Source organism: Hemibagrus wyckioides, linkage group LG08, assembly GCF_019097595.1.
Source record: "Hemibagrus wyckioides isolate EC202008001 linkage group LG08, SWU_Hwy_1.0, whole genome shotgun sequence".
NCBI lineage: Eukaryota > Metazoa > Chordata > Actinopteri > Siluriformes > Bagridae > Hemibagrus > Hemibagrus wyckioides.
Window position 1 is genome coordinate 5,562,419 of NC_080717.1, and position 27,582 is coordinate 5,590,000.

Below are 27,582 nucleotides of genomic sequence, written 5' to 3' on the forward strand. Positions count from 1 at the left end.
TTTTACCGGATATTTAGTCATGACACGCCTTGCTCTTCTCGCTTTCCCGTCGACCACTGGCGCTTTTGGCAAAGTGACACATAAACAAATGTGCTGTGTTGCTATTATCAATATGTCTGCCCGAGAGAACTGGAACTGTGTTGTGTGGCTATGCTTCAAAAAAAAAAAACATCTTCTCACTCCAGGACAGATGATCAGGCCAAAGTGACGCCCCTGTGGTTGCCCACACATGGCTGAGTAGCGCTCTGATATACGAGGTGTGTGTATATGAGCAGAACTTTTCCATTCTCCCTGCCTGCTGATGAATAGCATCAATAGTGTGTGTTATTGGTGAAGACTGGGCTTGCACAGATCTTATCTTTTCAGTCTTCACTCCCTGGTGGCTACACACTGGGGAAGTACAAGATTTCTGTTTCAAAGCTCAGCTGTTTTTTAGTCTTTTGTCATAGATGTAGTATTTCTTGCGCTCTGTTGTTATGACAACTGCGAACGATCATGGTTTTTTCCCCCTAATGGCTTAAATGTGCTTGAAGGAATGACATCAAATATTTCCATCATAGGGTGGTCCAGGGTCTTCTCCAATTACCTGTGATATCTAGAACTTACAGTAGAACCTCGGCATATGAACGCCCCTTCTTCAAATTTTAGCCCTAAGGATTGAAATTTTGCAAGAAATTTGCATCGGCATACAAAGCATTTTCGGCATACGAACGAACCGAAGCGAACGCTGGCTAAGTCTCGCATACGTCCGGGAGCCGTTCAGAACGTTTTTGCGTCAGTGAAAAGCCAAGCGAAGTGAGATTACGAATTTTACTCTTTTTTTTTCAGTCAGTGAAAGCTGTTTCGAAAGAGATACCAACGTTGCCTTCAGCATGCGTTCAAAAGCAACATGATTTTTCTGGCGTTTTTTTGTTGACAGATCGGTGGTGTGGGCGGTCTGTTCTATTTTTAGCCCAAGCTTGGTGGCACGACTTCCTGTGAGGACCCTTGATGTGGAATGCTTGGCTTGGGTCAGTTCTTTGTAAGCACCCATACAGTTTACATACGCTTCGTATTGGTCATATGGGTAAAATTTTTGAGTGCCTGGAATGGCATTTACATTATTTCTTATGGAAAAATTCATTTTGCAATGCAAATATTTACCTTAAGGACTATCCAAAACGAATTTAAAAAAAAAAAGGAAAGACTCTTTCAAGCTTGGATGAGAAGGAGCAAAGTATACAGGATATATAGAGGAATAGCACTTAAACTTATTGAGAAGAGACTCACAACCTCTTATTAAAGACATTTTACCCCCGTGGTACCAGTACACTGCCATCGACTTATAAGTCTGATATAAAATGAGTCAGGACTCTGTTGTTGGTTTCCAGTGTGTTTTAGACGTGTGTTTTTCCCTCTGTTGGATAACCTTACACAGAATTTTAGTGGTTAAAGATAACACCAAATTGTAGAGGCTTATAATCAAGCACTTAGGGCATCTCAGGGAGCAGAAATGGGTTTGCTATCAACATTTACTTTGTGTGGAAAAATGGAACTTTTCTATGAGTAGGATATGGTAAAAACAGAAATATGAAAATTATGAATTATGAAGAACTACAAATTCTTAGCCTTGAGGGTCTACTTTTATCTATCACGTCTGTGGGTTTTGACATGACAAAGAAATTCAATGCTGAACACGGCAGAGACAGGCGGAAATGATGTCACCTAGAAAAGTTCTAAAAGGTTCTATTGTAAGTCCTTTCTCAAGTCATATCATGTCTCAGAGAGTGTTTCCTTGCCACGTTCACCTCTGCGTAGAAAGGAAATGTGAAATTGAAACTTTGAGTTGCTAGTAGGCTAGTTAAAAGAGAAATACTCATGAAAAACTACAAATCCTCAAAGCCGTAAGTGTCCACTTTCAAGAGGAGCGATTAATCACTGCTGTGGAGTGTCACATGACAAAGAAAATTTCTTTCTGAACATGGACACAACCAAAACACACGCAAAATTCTCTTTTGAAAAAGACTTAATCTAAACCATGTCAGTCACAGAAAACCAGTCTGACCAATCAGAGTCAAGAATCCAACTGTACAGGACAACTGCAGTGCTGAATTGTGGGAGATTGTTTTGCAGGCTGCTGGGAAACTAAAGCAGAATTAGAATGAATAAACGAGATGAGATACGGTTCAAGGTTGCATCCCCGTAGCCTGGGTGCATGCCATTACAAATAAAGAAAACAAATGTTAGACGTTAGTGGTGTTAATGCAACTGGTGCCTTGTTGATAACAAGGTCTTTCCAGCGAGAGAAACAAATGAAAGATAAAAGCTGTCAGAGTTTTGGGGAATAGCTTGACTTCTCTAAGATAAAAGCCCTTAAGGATGGAGAAATGTGTAATGAGAATGAATTCATGCAGGTGTATTTAAATAATCAGTGTATAATGTTGTTCTTTAAAATGACATCTAGCACATATCTTCAGATTTAGCCTCAGATTAACAGGAGTAGAACCGAATCTGCCCCATCAGCCTCAAAGTGGTGTTTTTCGTGCATTTTGAGACGCTCTTCTCCTCACCACAGTTGAAAAAAGTGCTTATTTGGGTTACGGTAGCCTTCACGTCAGCTCAAATCAGTCCTGTCAGTTATTTCCTGACCTTTCTCATCAATTATTTCTGCCTGTAGGACTTCTGCTGTACTGCTGGATGGATTTTGCCCTTTGTTTTTGTGTAAATTCAGTGATCATATTCAGTGATGACCATATGTGGAGGTGGAATGTTTACACAATATATTTATTTATTTATTTGTCTATAGAACTTTTCATAGTTCTCATTAAACTCTCCTATAAATTACCAACAAAAATAAATAAATAAATAAAGGAGCAGGAAAAATGGGCAAGAGTAAGGATTTGAGCGAGTTTGACGAAGGACCAAATTGTGATGGCTAGACCACTGGATCAGAGCATCTCCAAAACTGCAGCTCTTGTGGGGTGTTCCCGGTCTGCAGTGGTCAGTATCTATCAAAAGTAAGGAACAGTGGTGAATCAGGGTGACCAAGGCTCATTGATGTGCATGGGGAGAGAAGGCTGATCCGTGTAATCTGATCCAACAGATGAGCTACTGTTGCTCAAATTGCTGAAGAAGAAGTTAATCGTGGTTCTGATAGAAAGGTGTCAGAATACACAGTGCAGGACGGGTCAGGGCTGTTTTGGCAGCAGAAGGGGGACCAAGACAATATTAGGCGGGCGGTCATAATGTTATGCCTGATTGGTGTACATTTTTTTCCCTGTGTAATATTACTAAGATACACCAAATATTACCTACAGTATAAGCAACTTATTCTGCAAAATATTTCTTATGTACAGATTTGTTAGTCCCAGTCTCAGGACTTGTAATTAATACATAACGACTTAACAAATATTAAGCATTTTGTGCACTGGAAATAAATATGGTGGCTATTTGTATTTTTTTTTTATTGATTAAGTTTATAGCTTGAAGAGTCTATATAGAGTAGAATGAAATTCTTAGGCTGCATATGAATAATATAAGAGCCTCATAAAGTTGTCAACTGATTTCTTCTCCAGCTGTCATGACAAGTTTCGGAGATTGAAGTTCAAGAATTAAACTTAAAGTAATCCATCGTCTTGATTTGAAACGAAGCTTATCTTCACGTTGAGTTGACTCACGGTTTAAAGAAGCAGACGAACTTTTAACCATCTTGAGTGTACACGCCGAGTGCAAAAAACAGTGTGTGATGTCAGGAAGTGGTTTGGAGTCCAAACCAGTGGTGTGAAAAACAAATGTCTTAATTTGTGGCTCAAAAAACAAACAAAAAAATACAATGCAAAAATATATGTTCATATAGAATTAAATACATAGCAAACTTCAGCCTTAGAGGTAGAGTATGCAGTGTTTACCCCATTTTGAGCGTCAGTGTCTGTGTGTGTGTGTTAGTGTGTGTGTGTAACATAGGGAAGCAGAAATAAAGTAATAATGACTCATAATGAGTTTGTTTGTGTATATTTGTGTCCATGTGTGGTTAAATGTGCGTCGGCTCCCAGGTAACTGACCCCGAGGTGACACAACACATTCGAGTTCATTGAGTTAATTGATTGAACACCTCTTCATCTGGCAGGATGATGAACTCAGCTGTACCAAAACCTTGTCTCTCGTCTCGATGTGAAGTCTATCATGTACAAGTCATCATCATCATCCAAGCCTTGAGGGATTATAAATAACGTGTGTTTCTTTCTCTCCGCTGTTTTCTCTTCCAGTGGCAAACATACTGTGGAGAGAGGAAGGTATGATATCATGCTTTTATTTGTTATTATTCCGTCACATATCCAATATAAAGTATCTCGCTACTCCTCTGTATTCTTTTATGGGTTTCATTCCGCATAATTTTGAGTCGCCAGTTTATTAGGTATATCAATATGATCTCGGCTCTGGTTGTCAAATCGGGAAATCATTTCCAAGGTGAGTTTAAACAGCGTCGGGGGATTTGGAAGAAACAAAAATGATCTAGGAAAGAAAATGATTACCAGCCAGACATTTTGCTATCTGAATGAATAAAACATCGATGTTTTAATGGAAATTTTTATTTGTATTTTACATTATTTGTTTGTTTGCTTAATTGTTTGTTTGTTTGTTTTGTCTACAGAACTTTTATTCTGGTCATTAAACTCTTCCATATAAAAAGAGAAAAAAATTCAATTAATAAAAAAGACATCTTTCTTTCTTTCTTTCTTTCTTTCTTTCTTTCTTTCTTTCTTTCTTTCTTTCTTTCTTTCTTTTATTAGCCTAGATATTTTTTGTAGTTTTCATTAAAGCCTCCCTGAACCCTTAACTAGAAAGAAAAAACAAACAAACAAACAAACAAACAAACAAATAAATAAAATCATATTTATTTATTTATTTATTTACTTATTTATTTATTTATTTATTTATTTATTTAGTCTACAGAACTTTTCATAGTTCTCATTAAATCATCCCATGCATTACCATGTAAATAAATAAATTTAAAAAATTGTTTAACTATAACCATATTATTTAGTTATAAGCATATTATTTATTTAATTATTTATTCATTAATTTATTTATTTATCTAGCTAAGGGTTTAGAGAGACGCTAATGAAAACTTAAAAAAATTATGTAGGCTAATAAATAAATCTATCTATCTATCTATCTATCTATCTATCTATCTATCTATCTATCTATCTATCTATCTATCTATCTATCTATCTATCTATCTATCTATCTATCTAAGATCATTCTCTCTCTTTTTTTTTTACCCCGGTGAGATGGCGTCCTCTCAAACATTCCTCTTGAAAATAATTCTTGGATTATCTAATAAACTGGAAACTCAGTGTAGTTGCTAGTTCTTGGATAAGCCCTTCTGTTTGCTAACCTGCTCATACCTCTTCTGCTCCAGGTCTGGGGATTGGGAACATGTTTTATGTTTTCTATGAAGACGGCATCAAAGTGATCCAGCCAGTGGCCTGTGAGATCCAGAGACACATCAAACCCAGTGAGAAGCTCCTCAGCCTGCAGGTGAGTGCTCTCATTAAAGAGGACACGCTAGTTCAATCACCTCTGTGCTCTAAAGAAGCTGTGGATTTTTCTACCTGTTGGGAATCTCTCAGAGAAAAAAAAAACACTAGATGCACAAGAGTCTTTCAGCAGGATGCAACAACATACAAAAGAAAAGAAATGATAATGGTGCAGCCTGGAGAAGACCATTTTCATTAGCTGCAATATTTCTGTCAAGGACGAAATGATTTGTTTGTTGATCCTTAAAAAGAAAAATGCTACAACTCTAGCATAGCGGTGTAATATTTTTTTAGAGCTGAAAATAAATGTTTTATGGTTTACTGTGCAAAAGCATTGGATTCTGGATCAAGTGCTATTTTTTTAAAAACCTATAAAACTTTAAACTATTCTAAAACTATTAAACTATTCTATTCTAAAAAAGAGTCCTATTCCTGCTAATCAGTGGTTTATCTTTATGGTTTATATTCTCTGTATATTTATATATTTTCATCCAATTTTTCCAATGATCTAACATGGTGAGCAAATTTATATTGATCTGTATTGATCAGACTTGATGACTTAAGGTCAAAAGTTATAAGAAAGAAAGAAAGAAAGAAAGAAAGAAAGAAAGAAAGAAAGAAAGAAAGAAAGAAAGAAAGAAAGAAAGAAAGAAAGAAAGAAAGAAAGAAAGAAAGAAAGAAAGAAATGGGTTTTTTTTTAAAAATGATCACCATATGAGGAGGTGGAATATGTAATAAATAGGATAAATAAACAAATCCCATTCATTCATTCATTCATTCATTCATTCATTCATTCATTCATTCATTCATTTATTTATTTATTTATTTATTTATTTATTTATTTATTTATTTATTTATTTTTATTATTTAGTCTACTGAACATTTCATAGTTCTCATTAAACCACCCCATAAATTACCTAGTAAATAAATTAATAAATACATAAATAAATAAAGCATTGTTTAAAAATTATAACCATATTATTTAGTTACAACCATACCTATTTATTTATTTATTTAGTCTACAGAACTTTTCATAGTTCTCATTACCCCCCCATGAATTACCCAGTAAATAAATAAATAAATAAATAAATAAATAAATAAATAAATAAATAAAACATTCTTTAAAAGATGTTTTTACAAATTGTAACTATTTTATTTATTTATTTATTTATTTATTTATTTATTTATTTGTTTGTTTGTTTATTTATTTATTTATTTATTTATTTATTTTTCTATTATCTATACAAACCACTGCATCCAATTGTTCCAATGATCTAACATGGTGAAATTTATAGTGATCTGTATTTGATGACTTAAGTTCAAAAGCTTACATAAATAAAATAAATAAATAAATAAATAAATAAATAAATAAATAAATAAGATACTTGTATGTAAGGTTAAAAAATAAATTAACCTTTTTAACCACTACACCAGTGTTCTGTTCAGATGTCGGAAAGGAAATCGATTTATAAGACATTTTCAATCAATATAAACAGATGAATGAATTTCTGGCTGTGAGTCTGATATAAAATGAGTCAGAACTCTGTTGGCTTTCAGTGTTTTTTTAGACATGTGTTTTTCCCCTCTGTTGGATAACCTTACACAGAGTTTTAGTGGTTGAAGATATCTCAGAGAGCAGAAATGGGTTTGATATCAGCATTTACATTGAAAAAAACAAAATGTAAAAAAAACATTATTGTTTTTTCAGAACTTTTCTATGAATACACCGACCAAGTACAACATTACGACCACCCGCCTAATATTGTGTTGGTCCCCCTTTTGCTGCCAAAACAGCCCTGACCCGTCCTGCACTGTGTATTCTGACACCTTTCTATCAGAACCACATTAACTTCTTCAGCAATTTGATCAACAGTAGCTCATCTGTTGGATCGGATCACACGGTCCAGCCTTCGCTCGCCACGTGCATCAATGAGCCTTGACCGTCCATGACCCTGTCTCCGGTTCACCACTGTTCCTTCCTTGGACCACTTTTGATAGATACTGACCACTGCAGACCGGGAACACCCCACAAGAGCTGCAGTTTTGGAGATGCTCTGATCCAGTGGTCTAGCCATCACAATTTGGCCCTTCATCAAACTCGCTCAAATCCTTACACTTGTCCATTTTTCCTGCTTCTAACATCAACTTTGAGGACAAAATGTTGACTTGCTGCCTAATATTTCCCACCCACTAACAGGTGCCATGATGAGGAGATCATCAGTTTTATAATGCTTATAATGTTGTGCCTGATCTGTGTATATTGCCCCTAGCAGGCTAGGTAAAAACAGTCCTGAGTGTCTATTTTCATATGAGCTTTATGTTAATCACCACTGTGGGGTGGGACATGACAAAGACATTCAATCCTAAACATGGCAAAACAAAACAAGCACAATTTCCATGTTCTTACTCCTCACTACAAACCACCCATATGCCATAAATAACCCACAGCTCAACATGTATTATCTGGTCTTTATCTTGTGTAAGAATTTGTTCGAATTTGATCTGACCTTCTCATATAAAAGGCTATGAAGCGTTAAGGTTAGCCTCAGGGGTGGGATTAGCAAAATAAATTTTCTTTACCCATACTGTATGAAATCCAACTACATCTCTCTCGCTCATTATAATTCCGATGAATTTTGCATGAGATCCAGTTCGCTCATGGAGAAGTGCTCAGAACCGAAATAATTTATGATTTCTATTCCCATTTTTCCAATCATTTTATCCAGTTAGAACATGAATCATTCATCTCCGCATGCTGGATCTCCGCGGAAGAATTTTAAAAACCGCGAGAGTTTATTTTGAAGATATTCGAGCGCATTGTAGATTCGTCTAGAGGAACTTCATGGAGAATCTTCCCATAACTTCCTTACTGTCATGTATAATATTTCAACTCCAGCTATTTAGCTCAAGGCTCACTCTGAACTGTGGCACTACATCCCCGGTTCGAATAAAAAGCACTCATTCTGTCGCTCACATTTTGATATATATATATAGATGACGCTGAGATTTACACAAGTTCCTAAAGGGCCGCTTTGCTCATTCTGTTTCTTTGCGGGTTTGATCAGAGCTTCTGTGTGTGATCAGAGCGGTGATGAGGCAGCAGCGTTAGCTGGGAGCTCGACTGTGCGGCGAATCCCACAGCGTCGAGCCTTTATTAGGACATCAGTCACACGTCAGGGCGTAATGGTGGAGCTTAACGCAAATGCTGTCTGGGGAGGAATGGTGGAGAATTATCAAAATAGTGCATTTTAACCTTTTTTTTATGAGCTTTGTGTTTCTATTATGCAAATATGTCCGGAAATTTACTAAACTTTCGCATTATTGAGACCTTTTACTGCATGAAAAATTCATATGCTACAATATTATTATTTTTTTCACTTTCATTCATAATTGCTGTAGTATTAAAAGCAAGGCCAGCTAAACGCACAAAGATTTTTTTTTTCTTATATAAAATGTCCATGAAAAAGTTAATTCTAGTACAAAAAAAAAGTGACCTTGGTAATCTTAATAAGCCGGATCTCCCAGTTACAAATCTTAAGACGAGTGAAATTCCTCTTCGGCTTATAGCAAAGCATTATCCGTATCCTATTAAAGCGTAATTTGCTCATATTGATAGCTGTATTGCAATTTCATCTGGCTTTAATGTACAAAACGTGTGCATGCGGCCTCTTCTGAGCTTTCTGAGTAAAGCAGCGAATTTATCACCCACTTCAGTTAAACCCACCGGAGTCATAAAGAACTCCACGCCATATGTTTTACCTTTCTTTTTAAAGCTGTTTATGAAAGCTGATGTTTTATTGATGATGTTGTTGTTCTTTCTGAAGGAGGAAGTTTGCCCAAAAATTGAGGGAGAAGAGATCCAGAAGTGTGTTTGGGCTTCAGCGGTGAACGTGAAGGATAAGTTTATATACGTCACTCAGCCAATGCTGAACAGAGTTCTCATCGTAGATATCCAAACCCAGAAGGCTGTTCAGGTGAGCTCACGAATCAACGATCATGATTACGAGCATACACTATATTGCCAAAACACCTGCCTTTACATGCACATGAATGTAATATGGAGTTGGCCTGAGCTTTGCAGCTAGAACAGCTTTAACTCTTCTGGGAAGGCTTTCCACAAGGTTTAGGAGTGTGTTTTGTGGAATTTTTGACGATTTCGTGCTTTGTGGGAACAGTTTGGGGATGACCCCTTCCTGTTCCAACATGACTGCACACCAGTGCACAAAGCAAGGTCCATAAAGACATGGATGAGTGAGTTTGGTGTGGAGGAACTTCACAGAGTCCTGACCTCAACCTGATAGAACACCTTTGGGACGAATTAGAGCGGAGACTGTGAGCCAGGCCAAAACTGGGACGTCTGCCTTTACATGCACATGAATGTAATATGGAGTTATAACAGCAGCTACTGTATAACAGATTCAACTCTTCTGGGAAGGTTTTCCACAAGGTTTAGGAGTGCGTTTATGGGAATTTTTGACCATTCCTCAAGGAGCGCGTTTGTAAGGTCAGGCACTGGCCTGGCTCGCAGTCTCCACTCTAATTCATCCCGAAGGTCTTCTGTCGGGTTGAGGTCAGGACTCTGTGCAGTCAAGTTCCTCCACACCAAACTCACTCATCCATGTCTTTATGGACCTTGCTTTGTACACTGGTGTGCAGTCATGTTGGAACAGGAAGGGGTCATCCCCAAACTGTTCCCACAAAGTTGGGAGCATGAAATTGTCCAAAATGTCTTGGTATGAAGCTGAAGCATTAAGAGTTCCTTTCACTGGAACTAAGGGGCCGAGATGAACCCCTGAAAAACAACACCTGAATTCAATTATTTGGAGGGGTGTCCCAAAACCTTTGGCAATATAGTGTACATCATAGTGTATATTTAATGATTCAGGAAAGTCTGCAGACATCAGAACAACACTTTCTTGCATTATTCATAAGCAGAGGTCTCTAAAAGGGTATATTTGCTGCTCCGGATCATTTTGTACAGCTCTCCCAGACATGCCGTAATGTCTGATGAGCTCCATTTAAGCTATAACACCATCCCTCATGCTACAAGTAGAAAAGCAGAGCTTTTAGTTGATTCTTGTAGTACGTGCTCTTCATTTTCATAGTAATCTTGTTGTATCCTGTCTTCAATGATAATGGAAACGGAACAAAAAAAAAAACCTCTCAGCCAGTGTAAGAGGCTTGTTTGCATGTGAAAGTGAAAAGCAATACACACTCCAAATCTTTTCTTTTCTTTTTTTTCATACTTTGCTTTATTTCTTTGGGAATCTGTTACATGTCAGAATGTCTGTGGTAAACCTTTCAATGAGTCCTGCATGTAGGAAGATAAGGACACTTAACCAACCAAAGAGCCCTTGAGAATTCTTTTCTCAAATTTTTTGGTTAGAGCTTTTACATTCTACAGTGTTGAAGGAGAGAGAGAGAGAGAGGCAGAGAGAGAGAGACAGAGAGAGAGAGAGAGAGGCAGACAGAGAGAGAGATAGGCAGAGAGAGAGAGAGAGAGAGAGAGAGAGGCAGCGAGAGAGAGAGAGAGGCAGAGAGAGAGAGAGAGAGAGAGAAAGAGAGAGAGAGAGAGAGAGAGAGAGGCAGACAGAGATAGAGAGAGAGAGACACCTGCACATGTATGCAGTAAGAGAGAGAGAGGGAGAGAGTCAGAGAGAGGGGGTGAGGGAGAGACAGAAAGAGAGAAGCATAGAGAGAGGGAGAGAGAGAGAGAGAGAGAGAGACAGGAAGAGAGAGAGGGAGAAAGGGAGAGAGCCAGACAGAGAGAGGGAGAGAGAGAGAGAGAGAGAGAGAGAGAGAGAAAGAGAGAGAGACACCTGTACATTTATGCAGTAATCTAATCAGCTAATCATGTGCAGATAAAGATTTTGTTTGTTGTTGTTAGTGATGCTTTACTTTACATTTTGTTTCTTGATCCTTTGTTTGTTTTGTTGCCAAGTTTACAAAATCTTCATAAAAAGTTGAAATCAGAAAGCGACCAACAAAAAGAGAGAGAGAGACAAAACGACCAAATTAAGAAAGAGCTCTACCTTTATTCCTTTTAGCAGCTGCTATTATTATTTTTATTCCACCTTGATCCTGATCAGGACTACTAAAGATTCAGATTTTAAATGAAAATTTTATTTGTCACATAAACCACTAGATACACGACAACATGTAGTGAAATGTATTGACATTTTTTTGACTGTCCATATAATCAAAAGAATTTTTTAAAAAAATTTATGATAACTCCTAAATGATGTAACTCCTAGAAAAGAGGTAGGATAAGAGTGAAATTTATTTTTGTGAAAAAAAAAAAAAAAATACAGATTGGTGGCAAAACAGTGTGATTTTTTTGTCACAAAATGGGTGAATTGATTGATTTCTTTTTATTTATTTATTTATTTATTTAATCATTTTTATTTATTTATTTATTTTATTTATTTATTTATTTATTTATGAAAGCTTGAAGAACATACATCATTTCTGAGTTTTTGTTCTCGTGGGCTCCAAGGTTATCTTGCCTGGATTCTTCAGATTTATTTATTCATCTTTACTAAAGGTTTTGTCCTGGTCAAGGTCACAGTGGATGAGTTCGAGTCTGGAATACATCCTGGATGAAACACCAGTCCATCACATAAACAGTTCCGTAGCAGCGGCTCATTTTGCTGTTCACCCACCAACAAACATTTTCAGCGGTTTAAATGGCCGAGTAAATCTTGATATAAGGCCAGGTGGAAGCACAAATTACCTGATGATTGTAATCACTGGCCACAGCAGCATTAGCGATCAGCGACAGAATGACATTCCATGCTGTAGATTGGGAGATTCGTTGGCGTTGGTGTCTCCTGAGTGTATCTCTCTCAAGTCCAAACTGGAAAGGACCTGGCGGGTGTGTCAAATGGATAAATCTTCCTTTCTGTCTTTGCTAATGCCCCGATTGGCGCCAGCAGGCATCTTGTTCCCCTGCCAGGCCTCCCCTGGAGACTTCAGGAAAGCTCTTGTTGGGGTCATATGCTTGTTATTTGGTCACCTGGAGATTTGGCTTCATTATCTCAGATTAGCAAGTGCTAATTAGCCACCTGAGCCAGCAGAGCCTGTGAGGCTTTTTCAAATATTTGTTCTAAACAACACAAGAATGAAGTTGTTTGACTTCTGAATATATCAGGGAACAAAAAATAAATAAATTTCCAAGCAGCAATGTCACCTGGCCAAAGTTTCGAATCAGCGTGCCAGTGTAATCCTCTGAAGATGGAGACAGGAACCGAGACACAGCATGCACATCTGTTCTCCCTGCTGACGCCATACACGGGGACTCGCGTCTGTGTCAACAAAGCCTCATGCTCCTCCAGCCTACATACGACATCCACACTTCCTTCAGTCTCCTGTCGGCATCGTAATCTTGTAAGGTGTCGAATTGTCGGCTTCAATAACCTTTAAAATTTCACCAATCAGAAATAAGATCATTTCAAATCCCATCACATCGAGTGTGTTGTGTGTGAAATTGGAAACCATTTCCCAGTGAAGGACATATATATATATATATCGCTGGGTGACCAGAAAAAGGGTACAGCAGGTAGTTATTTTCAGGGCGCCATTAGAAAATATGTGAATGTATTCTGAAAAAAATTCCTTATATATCCTTTTGGAAATGAATTGCTTTCTGGCTGTAAAGGCTGAGTGTGTTAGTGCATTTCCATTAGTGTGAAGTGTTTTTCAGTCCAGGTCCCAGAATACCCTGTACATTTTGCTTGTATTTTTTTTTTTTTACTTATGATAACACCCATTTTGACTCAGGTCAGGTGTTTCAATGAGTCTTTTACACCAAAAGAAAAAAAAATCAGGCAGATGCAGGGTAAGAGATTTTACGCTATGCCTTGCAACCAATTTTTATATTCAAGAGTAAAATGAAATATTGACTGAATATCAGATTGAACATTCTAGACAGGATTTGTTTGTTTGGTGAATATTCTGCTTCTTTGACAAACCTAGAAATTTGGCTTGCTAGTTATCAAGTTAGCTATTAAACATTATTAGACGTTATTATTAGCTTTTAAACATTGACGTTTAATAAATCTGTCAGAATGAATGCAAAAGGCGGCGACAAAACTAGCGAATTTAGTTTTATCATTTAAATTAATTTATTTAATTTTATATACAATTATACTTTATATCTGCAGTGAATTTTATATATATTATAAATTGTGAATTTTATAAGCAGAAAGAATTTATTTTTTTTTATTTTTTTTTATTTATTTATTTTCTTAAAAGCAGAAGCACAGAAAATTAAAGTGGAAATTCGATAAGGTGCTGATAAATGTTTTTTCCAATTTTATTTCCAAATTTTGGGGAAAAAGATGAAAAATGAATTCTTTTCTTCATTTAGCCACTTTTTGCTTAATTCATTCAAAAACAACAAAAAAAGAAAAAACAAATTATATAATGTTTTTATTTTCGCCTTAATACTGAAGTTTAAGGATATATTTTAAGAGTTTGTCAAACTTGCTTGAAATTGCAAGATGATGGCCAAGATGATACATGAAGATGAAGACACTATATTGCCAAAAGTTTTGGGACGTCTGCCTTTACATGTACATGAATGTAATATGGAGTTGTCCCGCCCTTTGCAGCTATAACAGCTTCAACTCTTCTGGGAAGGCTTTCCACAAGGTTTAGGAGTGTGTTTATTGGAATTTTTGACCGTTCCTCTAGAAGCACATTTGTTAGGTCAGACACTGATGTTGGACGAGAAGGTCTGGCTCACAGTCTCCGCTCTAATTCATCCCAAATGTGTTCTATCAGGTTGAGGTCAGGACCAGGCCAGTGTGGCCCTCCAAAATGTCTTGGTATGAAGCTGAAGCATTAAGAGTTCCTTTCACTAGAACTAAGTGGCCGAGCCCAACCCCTGAAAAACAACACCTGAATTCAATGATTTGAAGGGGTGTCCCAAAACCTTTGGCAATATAGTATATTTGATATCATGAGCTCCACAGATTTACCTCACAGATCGACGCCAGGCCATTTCCATTTCCAGCAGGATATCATCCACTCTTCTCAGATTGTGGTCTTGCTAAAACCTGTTGATGCTCATGGCCCAGTTTTCCTCTGCGCCGATTTGAGTTAGATTACCAGACATGTTGGTGTATATCATTCCATCAGCAGCTGCAGTACTGTATGAAATCCATATATAGCTCCCATGATGCCATGTTTCTGATATCTTTTACCTGCTTTCTCAGTGTCTTCCCTGGTCGAATCTTTATGTCTTTCCCTGCTGGGGACATTGAAATGGGTTTTTGAAAATAAAAAGAGTTTCAGTTTCATGTTTTCCAGTTTAGTGTGATGGAAAAATTAAAAATAGAATTTGTTTTGTAGAAATTAAATTTTAATTGCATTTCAAAACAAATATGGACTGAACAGATGATACACAGGTACTCATGGCATGAGTACTTTGAAGGATAAAATTATTATTTATTTATTTATTTTAGTAAATTTACTTGAGTAAAAGTACAAATATTTGAGTTCATCTTTTGAAATCAAACTCAATTCCATTAACAAAGTACATTTTCTCCAAATTTTTCCAGCTGTGGTTCAGAAGACGTTTATACCCTCTAATAAGCTTAAGACTAAAATTGGAAAAATGAATCATGTTCACTTTCAGATTAATTCATTTCACTCTTTCAGGCTTTACCATGAAGCTTGTTTTGACAGCCAAATTTTTAAAAAAAATTATAAAAATCAATGCATTCACTGATTTCTTTTTGTTTTCTTCCTAGACTGTGAGCACAGACCGAGTCCCAGTGAAGCTCCATTACGATAAATCACATGACCAAGTGTGGGTTCTAAGCTGGGGGGATCTGGAGAAGAACTTCCCTACACTCCAGGTAAAAAAACTGACATCGTTCACGTAGCCCTGCTCTCACTATTAAAGATACAAATCAAATTTACGAGTGCACGAATCCCAAGATCTGCTGCCGCCCACATCTGTCACTCAGCTGCTCTTAAGTGAATATCATACCTTATTAACGACGAGTCTCAAACTGGAGTGGAGGAGCGTTCTCACACACAGCTCCCAACCTCCTCCCCTAGTCCCCGAACGATTTCTTCTGACATTTTCAGGCCATCCAGCAACGATGTAACATGATTGAATCAGTATACTAGGAAACCCCTGTGGAGATACATTTCAAATTACAGCTCCAAATAAAGCTGTAAGCGATAAACTTGCTGCTGCAGAAAGATCTGTGTGTGCTACATTACATGATATCTTAAAGCTGTCATGCCACTGAGAATTTCTGGTCCAGTACACACTTGTCACATGGTTCTCTCATTGTGTGCTAGGTGATCAAGCAGGCTAGTGGTGCTACGTCCCACCACACCATCCACACCCCACCGGTGGGCCACCGATTCGACCGCGTGGACGATTTCTTCATCCCTCCGTCAAGCCTTATCATTAACCATATCAGGTACGGTTAAGCCAGATGTGTCACATGTATTCATAGGATATTCTCACCGGGTTATTGTAGATTTGTACCTAACAGCTGCTGCTACAATCAGAACCACTGATATTATACTCTTCTATACTATACTCATACTTTTGACACGTTTTGTATGCAATTTCAAACTAATGCTTTAGGATGATCTCACTATCCAGTGTTTCCAGAAATGAGACTCACTCTAGGATTAACATTTTAGATATACTAGATGGCATGTGTATGCAAAAATGAGCAGATTGGCTATAAAAAATTTGGGTATGTAATGACCGGATGGTTTGGAACAGCGTAATCATTGGAAAAGCAATGATCAAAACAAATTAAGGGACAATCATGAATCATTAAATCTTGAATCATGGCTTTATGAATCAGAACCATGTTGTAGTAGATTCAGAGGTGTCATTAAATATTGAATCTTGGCTATAGGAATCAGAATCATAATGAATTGTGATCTTATGATTCAGAATCCTATTGAATCTTGGCCTTTTTTATGAGAATCCTGTTGAATTGTCGCTTTATGAATCAGAATCATATGGAATCATGGCTTTATCAATCCAAAATATATTGCACTGTGACTTTATGAATCAGAATCATATTGAATCATGGCTTTATGAATCAGAATCATTTTGTATCGTGGCTTTATGAATCAGAATCATTTTGTGTCATGACTTTGTGAATCAGAATTATATTGCATCATGGCTTTATGAATCAGAATCATATTGAATCATGGCTTTATGACTCAGAATCATATTGTATTGTGGCCTTTATGAATCAGAATCATATTGAAGCATGGCTTTATGAATCAGAAACCTATAGTAGTGTGGCTTCATGAATCAGAATCATATTGAATCATGGCTTTGTGAATCAGAATCATATTGAAGCTTGACATTATGAATCAGAATCATATTGTATCATGGCGTTATAAATCAGAATCGTATCGAATCATGGCTTTATGACTCAGAATCATATTGAATCATGGCGTTATGAATCAGAATCCTATAGTAGTGTGGCTTCATGAATCAGAATCATATTGAATCATGGCTGCATGAATCAGAATCATATTGAATCATGGCTTCATGAATCAGAATCATATTGTATCATTGCTTTAGGAATCAGAATCGCATTGAATCATTTCCTTAAGAATAAAAATTGTACCATGGCAGATTCAGTAATATCATCAAACATTGATTTGTAGACTTGAAGAATCGAATTTGTATCGTAGAAACATTCAGTGGTGTTGTCAAATATAGAATCGTTTCCTTATGAATCAAATCTTCTCCCGTGACAGATTCATAGGTATTGTCCTGATCACAATGGTTTAAATAAAGCAGCAATCTGGTTGTATTTTGGGAAAAGAGCCTAAGAGATTTCTTAGAAAATGTCAAAGGCATTCAGAAAGACAAACAAAATTAATGCCTACATACAAGAAGGAAAAACTGGCCATGTCCATTTTGGGGTTACATTTGAAAATAGATACGAATATATTTGGAGCAGATAAATGCATTTAGTGGCATTGTGTTCTACATTCTTTATGTGAAGCACTGAGTATCTGAACAGCCTAGAGTAAATCAAAGGAAATGAGGACTGTCCATAGAGAGAAATTTAGCTAATTTAACATGTCCAGACACGCTAGCTCACATCATACATACTGACTGACATTCGGCCCATATTATCCAACATAACGCATTCATAGTCACTTGTATTTGGATAAAGCTTAGGTAGTCAAAGACAATAGTGCAGAGATTAAACCCTGAATAAACAGCGCCTGGGAAAGAAAGATCTCATTTGATTTGATTTGAATCCAGGATGAAGATTACTGAGCATGTACCTCTGAGCCTCTCCTTCTGTTCTGCTTACAGATGGATGTTTGCCTATGATCTGATGCGTGCTAATGATAAATAATGATTTGATGGCAAACTGGCGTGAGCTAAAAAAAAAAAAAAAAAAAAAATCACTGAGCGATTCATTTTTTTGTGCTTTTACCATGAATGCGATCGTTATACCGACAAGTAAAGGATGTATTAAATCTTCTCTAATTGGGTAAAGAAAAATAACTTCAACCATTGAAATCTCATCAATACAAATCAAGTGTTAAAAGATTTCCCAGAGAATGAAAGCGTGTCTAATTATACTAAATAATTCTAATTAGAACGTTAACATATCTGTATATCTTTAGAGTGTCAACAAATATGAGCTAGAGGCATTACATGCTGGGTTTATATCGGGGGTTTTTTTTTAAGCATTGGCAAATCCATTCAGTTCAGAAAAAAGCTAAGATTACAGCTAGAAAATACAACAGACTAGGGTAAGCAAAATATGGCTTTGAAAAAAGACAAGGACACATAACATTAAATTGACTTGAACTGAGACTGCATACAGTATGTGCAGAGTTTGCTAAGATAGAACATCTTACATATTTTTGTGTATTTATCCTCCATTGTCATACATTTGTTTCCCATAATCTGGTGCAGCAGCTGTAACTTTCCTTACAGAGGTCATTTTTCAGGAGGTGGAAGGGCATACGTTAATGAAATCAGATGGAAGAGGAATTCGTTAAGGCATGTTGCTACAAGAAAACAAAAAAAATATTGAAAAGGTTACAGATTATTAATTCTGTTATTTCCCAAGCTCCATGCTTATGAGAAAGAGCTTCTGGTCTGGTTTGCAGTGGATACAGAGTCTATCCCAGGAACTATTGGCATGAGGTTGGAATACAGCCAGGCATCATTCAGACCCTCATGAGTAGAAGAAGAAGCTTTTATTGGTCATATATATGTTACAGTCACAGCTTGTTAGCAAGTTGGGGTTAGAACACAGGGTCAGCCATGATACAGCACACCTGTAGCAGAGAGGTTTAAGGTCCTTGCTCAAGATCCCAACAGTGGCAGATTGGCAGTACTGGCTCTTGACCTTCTAATCATTAACATCAAGGCTTAACCACTGATCTACCACTGCAGGGACAATTTTGCACAGCCAGTCCACAACCAGTCCTACTCGCATGGTTGAACATGTGGAAACAATGAAGGTGTGAGGCAGTAACGTTATTCCTAAGCAATCCCTAAATGTTCTATGTGAAACCAAACAACAGACCAGTTTTCCAGTCAGGAAGTTTTTTTCTATACTCTGAGGCAAAAAAAATTTGATTAGTTTGTCTGAAGGAACTTTCAGAGGGGGTATCAGCTGAACACTCATACAGTGGAACCTTGGCATACGAATTTATATAAATTCCAAAAATATATTGCCAATTTCCAAGGGTCAAGGGTCCTCACAGGAAGTTGTGCCACCAAGCTTGGGCTAAAAATAGAACAGACTACCCACGGCACCATTCTGTAGCTTTTGAATGCGTGCCAAATTCAACGGTGGTATCGTGGGTTGACTGTTTCGCAACAGCTTTCACTGACTAAAACAAAAATTTGGAAAATTCGTAAACTCACTTTGGTTGGCTTCGCTTGGCTTTCCACTGACGCAAACAAGTTTTGAACGTCTCCCGAATGTACGTGAACCATTCGGTTCGGTTTGTTCTTGCAATGCTTTGAATGCCGATTTCTTGCAAAATTTCAATTCTTAAGGTGAAAATTTGTAAGGGAGGGCAGGTTCCACTGCTTTGAACCTTTAAGAACCTTTAAGGAATCTTTGCTTGTCGTCTTGTTTCACAAAATCATTCAAATGCAATTTCTATATCTTACTGTTGCTTCCAAAGTCCACAAACTTTAGATTCATTTGACAGGCTTAGCAAGGACTTTCAGAATGCTCACACACTCGCTTTTATCACTCACAATTGGGCTAACACACAAGGCTTAGTGCTATTCAATAAAGTCTTACAAACAGACACATAGTCGCGTTCATGCTCCCTCAGAGTACCCTGATGCAAGGTCTTGCATATACAAAAATGACAAAGTTAACAAATGGTTCTGACCTTGCAGGTTAGAATCCGATGAATGCTTTGTGGAACAGGTTGGCCTGATGATTATTCCAGAAAATATTTCTTCTTCGAGCTTGCTCTTCACAAGAATGGCAAACTCAATCTCCAGTCAGCCTCTGGCTACCGGTGCATCGGCTCTTGAGCTTTGCAAAGCGAGATGACATTTACCAGGACTGTCCTCTTCCTGAGTCTCCCTGCTGTCTCGAACCTTTTGGTTAACAGCATGTTAAATGAGGACAGTGCGCAGGAATAGAGGTTTCCACCAGTGGACTTCACCCGGTGGTCTAGGCTGAATTAAACACACAGCATCACTCAGCACTTGGAACTTGGAGAATGCATTTAAACTCTATTACACGCTGGTAATCGAAGTAAAATGAGAAAAGTACGAAAGAAAATAACAGTCATCTGCACTGTTAATGATTGTTTCAATGTCTAGATCTTCGAATAGAAAACAGAAGGCAAGTAATTGCCCTAAATGGCTCCTCTGATTGATTCTGGTGATTTCCTGACCCTATCTCGTAGTTAGTAATTTGCCAGAGAATCAATGCATAAATTTGTTATTAAAAAAGTTATTACTTTTCAGATGTATGGCTACTTCGTGACCAAGTTTACATGCAGACTAATAAGAACCCTGATTCATTACATGCTAATGCTGACTAGCATTTATATATTTTTGAATGCAAAAACAACGGTGCATGGATTCATATTATTCTGTGGTTCCTATGCTGGAAAAAATTACGTTAAAATTGACTACACTAATCCATAAAAAGAGTTCCAGACAGAATTAAACGCTGTACTGTGTGAGTGGAAGCATTGGCATTAATTTGTTCCCTGTCAATCAGAGTGAGACAATCCTGGATGTCTGGAATCTCTTGTATGCGGAAGAGGGTTGATGTTATTTTCCTTTGATAGTGTGACTTGAGGCATGAGCAACACTTCTGAAAGATGTGGCATGCTTGTGCTTTATAGATACCATGTGCTAGCATTTAACCCCCCTATTCGGTAGCTGACGCATCATAGTGAAGACTGAGTGGGACACATTTGGAGGAAAAAGGGACATCACAATGAACTTCTGGGTTGGATGAAGTCCTAAAATCTAATCATTTGCCTCTTACCAATTGCTGCACCAAAGAATTATGTCTGTCAAATCTAGAAACCCAGAAGATCAAAACAGTCTGCTTGAGGTTCATGCTTGAGGTTCAGTATATCCCCATACACAAGGAATCAATAAGGAGACTTCTAGCATGCTAGCTTCTTGATTTAATCCGCTAATAAACAGATTGCATCAGCCAATCAATAGAGCAGATTCTCCAAGCCAGTCTGACCAATTCAGCAGGTAAATTTTTAAGAACAGAAGATCAGGTGGATGAAAGCAGGTCTGAGGTTCTTGGCAAGATTGATCACAGAACATTTAGATTTAATGAAGCTGTATCATCTGCCGACATCCTACTGAACTGACTGACAAGGCGTGTAGTTTTATCAGCCTTGTTGGATTTTTTGAAAGTCCATTACAATCCCAGACACTAGCAAGACTCAGGGAAGAAAAAACTTGAAGATATGGCAGTAAAACTAATTGGTGAGCTCCTCTTTTCCCCTAAAGGTTCAGACTCTGCTTATTAGACTCAGTATGTCTCAGTTCATGATCTGATTAGTGCAACTCGTTTCAGAACTGGCCACAGTTATTGGAAAGCACACTGCAGTCTGCTAAGCCTGAGGGTAGATCTATGTCTCTGCAGGTGTCTTCCACAGAGCTTTTTACACGTTTGTTAAAACTTATTCTTCATATATTGTAGCTGACAATGTTTTTTCTTTACTGTCCGATTCAGTTTTATTTGTATAGTACTAGACATTCTAACAAACATCTTTACAGAAATTTCGATCCCCAATCAGCAAGCTAGGTTCACAATGGAAATGTGAAGAATGAATCTGTAGGTGAGCCAGAGGGTGAACTTCTTCCTGGTTTCTTCTAATCTATAAAGTATTAAGTGGGCACCTGAAAGGATGCCAAGTATATTGAGTCCTGGGATGAGCACTGGACAGTCTGTATGAGTACAGCAGCAGTTCTTTTGTGCAGATCTATATTTTCTATGTGAGATTATCCTCGTAATCAAGGACTACGGTATCAAAAAGACTCAGGTATCAATTTTTTCTTTGAGAAGTGTCAATTGTTCATGTGGGAACCAGGTCCCAGGTTCAGAAAGCTCCAAGCAAGTAATTTAAGGAATGTTTCCTTTGTTGTAGGTTCGGAATGGTCCTCCATAAGAAGGAGCCAGCACTGCATAAGATAGACCTGGAGACCACGGCTTATGTGAAGAACATCAGCTTGCAGGAGTATGACTGCATTCCACAGTCCCTGGCCTACACACACTTGGGAGGTTACTATTTTATCAACTGCCATCCAGACTCGACCGGTGCTGTGCGCCCTCAGCTTATCGTCGATAGTGTAACAGACAACGTAATTGGGCCTAATGGTGATGTTAGTGGTACACCTTATGTCTCACCTGATGGCCACTACATAGTGAGCGTGGACGACCAAAACGGCATGATGCGCCTGCAGTCCATTTCGGTTCGCGGTGAAATCGGGCGACCCTTCGACATCCACACCAACCTGCACCTCTCAGACCTGGCCTTTATGCCCTCGTTCACCGAGATCCACCAATACAACGTGTTCGGAAGCTCGGGCCAGCAAACAGACGCCCTGTACGTAGAGCTCAGCACCGGCAACGTCAAAATGATCAAGAGTCTGAAGCTGCCCACACCATGGAGTCAGTGGCGCTGGAACCGCAAGAATCGCGTCATGACCTCGAGCGGCCTCTTCGGACAGTACCTCATGACCCCTTCCCAGAGTTCGCTGTTCATTCTGGACGGATGGCTGGACAAGCTCAACTGCGAAATCACTGATGTGCCCAAGGGGAACACTGTGGTGTGGGTGGGGGAAGCCTAGGCCATCAAAAGAGGCTTTTGTGTCAAAACCAACAAATACAATTGCACTGAATTTGGTCTGTGTTTAATTTATTGAGAGAGAATCTCAAGTAATGTGGAAAAAAAATACCAAATTGACTGTTCTAAAACACTGTATCGGATAAGGGAACTTTATTCTAAAGTAGAGTGGCAAGTATATGCTTGTTTTTGTACGCACTGGGTATGTGAAATAGCTCACTGTTAGTTACTCCTTAATTAGATCCAATTAGCCCTAGCATCTAACAGAATTTATTGCAAGAGCATTTCATTTTCAGGCACAATGATAGCTATGAATATATTCAACCAATCAATTTAAATGATAGCAAAATCATTATATTTCTTGGGAAAATTTACATCGAGGCGACTATAGGTTTATTCTAAACACTTTCAAATTATTTTCTCTTCCTATCCCCTCCTGTCCTCGTCCTTCAAACACAATCACATACATGTTTGGGCCCACAATATTTCCTGTGCCTTGTACTCATGAACAAAAATATATATATATATCAAAGTAACGGCTCCATTTCGGACAGCGGATATCGTCCTACGTGAATTTCCTGTGAAGAGCGAAAGAAGCCAATAACACTTAAATTCCATTTCAAACCCCTCAGCTTTTATATCTAATTAAATCGGGCACCTGCTGTGAGACGTCAAACCCGAGACATCCGTTATAAAATCGGCACGACATATTTAAATCTCTAAATTAAGATTTTGGACATCATAGGGACTTGGTGAAGAATCTGCAGTTTCAGGTTTAAAGCTACGTCATGGTTCATTTTAGACTTAAAAAGGCATATAAAAGAAAATCCCTTAATGCTGGTGAGTGATTTATTTATATTACTGGCTCATTAAAAAAAAAAAAAAGATAGATGATTATTTCTTGGCAGGAAGTATCGTGTTTGCCGAGTTAAGGGACAGGCAAAGAAAACAACAGCTGTTTTTGGGCTTCGGAGTCGGTTTTCGATAAATTCTACAGTGTGTAATTCGGTGTAGTGTGTTTGGTTAGACGAGCTTTGTACGTCACGGGTACATCGGAGTGGAGATTTGACAGATTGAACAAATCCTCGAGACAAGCAGATAAACCTCCTTAGTGTAGTGAACAGGAAGCACAAAGATGTGTGTGCACGTGATGTTGAATTTTCTCCTCGATGGCCAGAGTCTATGCATTTTCACTGACACTCAAACCAGGAGGCTGTGCTTGGCTTGAGCGTTCGTCACCTTGTTTATTCTACATGTGCTTGAGTAATTGGACTTCTCCCCCCCCTGTGTATTTAAGCTTAAATCTTTTTTTTATATCGGTTCTGCTTTTAAGGGCGTTTTCACACTTGGCCTGAGCATGGGGCCAGTTTTGGGTCTACACAAATTCCCAGAATTCCTTTCGGAATTGTGGATCGTTGGCCCAGTTCCATGCATCAGGCAGGTTTGGTAGACAAAATGGTAGAAACTAGGTACATCTAGTTGCTGTTTTGTTGTTAGTATCTACACATAATCTGCAGAGAATAGCGTTGTTTGGCTGCATTGTCCAAATAAGGAGCCATTTCTATAATGACCATAAAAACCCACTTCCAGGCCATCGCCAACCTTGAAACAGGAAGTAACGTGGCAAGTTAAACCAGGCTACTTAGCATAGTGTGCACAGTGGAGAGCGGTTAACTTCCACGCTCGATGTGGGCCGCGCTATAGTTTGGTGGAAGCGAAGGCTACCATTTTCAACACATCTTAAAGACAGCATTCACACTCCACCAAGTGTGAAAACAACCTAACAGAATATCAGGCCACACCTTATTTTTATTATTGTACACAGACAGAAATTTTCTTTTCTGTGGCTTAGTTTTTGCGTTCTGTACATAGCAGAAAGCTATATGTGCCGTAGTTTCCTTCAAGTCATCCTCATACGCTTCTGAACTCTGCACTCCTCTTTTTTAAAGCATTGTCTTTTGATCCACAGAACGAAACAAACGAGTCCATTTTCTGATGTCCTATCCAGACATTTCAGCTCCATGTAGCCATGTATATTGATTTTGTGTGCTTGTTATTTATGTAGATAAATCATGCTTGACATTTTACCAGCTAAATAAAGCCTATAACTTTAAAACTTTTGCCCAGTTCTCCTTTTTTGCCACCACACCCCCCCCAACTCCAAATAATCAAGAATTCAAATGGAACAATCGAGCAGTACCGCATTAATCTTTACATTCACCATTTCTTTTTCTCCAGTATGCATGTGAAACACTGTGGTGAAATTTAATGAATGCGCTTCCTTCTTTTTCAAGGGAATTACCTCACTTCACTGGTTTAATTATGCTTCCATTATTTAACACAATTAGAACGGAGATTAAAGGAGTACACTGAAAAGTAGAGAGTAAAAATAACATGAAGTAGTGCAGGGAGAGAACAAAGTGGACAGCTGTAGCACTAATACCTTTTATTCCTCAGTGCTGTTGAATTCTTGAATCTGATTGGTCAGAAGGGAAGGTGTTGATTCCTTTTCCATCGAGAGATTGCAGGTTTATATTAACACACTTGTTCTAATTCGTTATTATTTCTGTTTGCGCTCAGAGATAAAGGTTTTGTCCTTGTTGCTATGGTGGAACCATCAAGGCTAACTTTTTTTTTTCGTTAACCTTTGTCATTGACCTAGCAATGTGTCTACAAAGTACCTTGAATTAGCTTTTATAGTAACACTCTAAAGGTATGAAAAAAATGGAACTTAAAATTGGAACCGTTTGCTGTAATATGAGAAATTTAAAAAAAAATAATAAATAAATAAATATATATATATATATATATATATATATATATATATATAGATAGATAGATAGAGAGAGAGAGAGAGAGAGAGAGAGAGAGAGAGAGAGATATTAAATCATTTCCCATTAATAAATGTGTACTACAGTCGAACTTCAGCATAAGAATTTAATTTGTTCTGGAGGCGAGTTCTTAAGGAGAAAATTTGTACCGTGAAACAAATTTTCCTAAAAGAAATAATGTAAACGCAGATAATCCGTTCCAGCCGCCCCAAAAATATGGCCGATATTCCCAATATGAAGCCAAGCCAAGCATTCCATGTCAAGGGTCCTCACAGGAAGTCGTGCCATCAAGCTTGGGCTAAAAATAGAACAGACCACCCACACCACCAATCTGTCACGAAAAAAAATAGGTTTGAGAAATCACCTAGATTTTGATTTATATCATGGGTTGACTCTTTCAAATTAGCTCTCGCAATTCGTAAATTTGCTTTGCTTGGCTTTGCTTGGCTTTCCACTGACAGCTCCGAGACATACACAAAACTTACCCAGCAAAATTTTAATTAATTCTTAAGGCGAAAATTTGTCAGGAAGGTATTTGTATGCTGAGGTTCCACTATACATCCAGTTGTGTACCCAGGAAGTTGATTCTAGCTTTAATTTGAAGTGTTTAGTTCAATTCTTTACTGATGGAGACTTGAGAGCAATGTTCATGGCAGTCTGAAGTATCTCCAAGTGATAAGAACTCCAAGCAGATCCAGAGATCCAGAAATGGTGTCAGGATCACTGATTTGAGATTGATTACCTTCCTACAACAGCATGCTTTTCATTTTAATTTGTGAGGAGTGACGAAACCACACTCGGAGTCCGACTTCGTCCCAAGACGCAATAAAGCGCTCAGATATTCCTTAAGATCTTTTCTCAGTAAAAGCCAGCAAATCCCACTATTTTTTTTTAGCCATTTAATCCACCAAGGTGCTCTGCCTTTAATAAAACATGGATGTGCTGCTCCATAGAGTCCACCCTCATAAATGAGAGTTACATCTCATTACTGTTGAATCCTGTGTGAAGATTTCCTCCATCAGTTTGGCTAACCGCCAAAGATTCAGACAAAATGTCAGAAATTCACCCAGCCGTGGTGCCGTTAGAGACTCCGTATGGCACGCTCCATTATTTAACAGCTCTGTGTGGAAGAAGGTAAAGATAATATAGAGACGTTCATTTGCTTGTAAGTTATCTGCAGCGAGATATTGTAATGAAATACTTTCCCACCGAGCGTGAGACCGGGTTCGAGTCATAAGATCATGTCCTGCACGCAGTGTAACTGATGTCACACTGTCACAAGCTGTGCAAATATACTGTATAACTGTCATATTACTGTTAATGATCAATAATTTCCCATGACAGCTTCCATAATGGTTGATGGCAAGATAGCGTATGTTATGTGCTCATTTTCACTAAGTGCTCATTTCATTTTAACTGCTTTTGATAACTGGAACACCATTAGCTTTTGTATTATTATTTATTATTTTTATTCATGATGTTAAGCATTATAATATATATATACACACACACACACACACACACATATATATATATATATTCTAAATAACATGCACATATTGTTTATTATTGAATTTTATTTTTGTAATATTTTCAATTAGCTGGGAGAAGGTTAGTTATTATTTTGCGAGAGGAAAAACAAAGAAATTCAAAATTGTGACATAAATCAGTATTAAAAGATACTAAAAAGAGAGAGAAAATTTTAAAAAATCTATTTTTGAAACATTTTAATTATAATAATAATTAAAATAAATTACAAGAATATTTTTTGCAATTTTTTTTTCATTTATTGTTTAAAATCTTTTTAAAGGGTAAAAATAATGTTTGAATAAAGGTTAATTATTAATTTGTTAAGTAATACATTTTGTAGAATTTCTTTCTCATTTTGACATGAAACACTG

The 27,582-nt window shown here is 37.6% G+C and overlaps 1 protein-coding gene across 2 annotated transcripts in view; it reads left to right on the forward strand.

Annotated features, from left to right (window-relative positions):
* Nucleotides 1-24,964, forward strand: part of fstl5 (follistatin-like 5) — a 159,581-nt gene extending 134,617 nt beyond the window's left edge. For both annotated transcript variants that reach the window (XM_058396178.1, XM_058396180.1), the window contains exons 11-16: nt 4,245-4,271; nt 5,402-5,520; nt 9,344-9,493; nt 15,275-15,382; nt 15,837-15,961; nt 22,152-24,964. In XM_058396178.1, coding sequence (XP_058252161.1) covers nt 4,245-4,271; nt 5,402-5,520; nt 9,344-9,493; nt 15,275-15,382; nt 15,837-15,961; nt 22,152-22,854 — 1,232 coding nt within the window. In that variant the 3' untranslated portion in view covers nt 22,855-24,964. The remainder of the gene's footprint in view (nt 1-4,244; nt 4,272-5,401; nt 5,521-9,343; nt 9,494-15,274; nt 15,383-15,836; nt 15,962-22,151) is intronic.
* Nucleotides 24,965-27,582: the final 2,618 nt, after the last annotated feature.